The sequence below is a fragment of the Nestor notabilis genome, unplaced genomic scaffold (assembly GCF_000696875.1).
Source record: "Nestor notabilis isolate BGI_N333 unplaced genomic scaffold, ASM69687v1 scaffold25132, whole genome shotgun sequence".
In the NCBI taxonomy this organism is placed as follows: Eukaryota; Metazoa; Chordata; class Aves; order Psittaciformes; family Psittacidae; genus Nestor; species Nestor notabilis.
In genome coordinates this window covers 1-242 of record NW_009919069.1, presented here as the reverse complement: position 1 = coordinate 242, position 242 = coordinate 1, and the positions used below count along the sequence as shown (strand labels likewise).

The 242-nt window shown below is 62.0% G+C and overlaps 1 protein-coding gene across 1 annotated transcript; it reads right to left on the bottom strand.

Moving 5' to 3' along the window:
- Nucleotides 1-5: 5 nt before the first annotated feature.
- On the bottom strand, nucleotides 6-239 carry LOC104402249 (twist-related protein 2-like; the record flags this gene model as incomplete). Its single annotated transcript, XM_010010072.1, has 1 exon — nucleotides 6-239. A coding segment is annotated over one exon (234 nt), but the record flags the coding sequence as incomplete, so codon positions are not given.
- Nucleotides 240-242: the final 3 nt, after the last annotated feature.

The window sequence follows — 242 nt, the reverse complement described above, 5'->3', positions numbered from 1 at the left end:
AGGGACCAAGCCCCTTCCATCCTCCAGACGGAGAAGGCGTAGCTGAGCCTCTCGTGGGCCAGGTAGTTGCAGCTGGTGATCTTGTGGTCCAGCTCATCGCTCTGCAGGACCTGGTACAAGAAGTCTATGTAGCGGGCGGCCAGCTTGAGGGTCTGGATCTTGCTCAGCTTGTCGGAGGGCAGCGTGGGGATGATCTTGCGCAGCTCGGCGAAGGCGTCGTTGAGCGACTGGGTGCGCTGGCG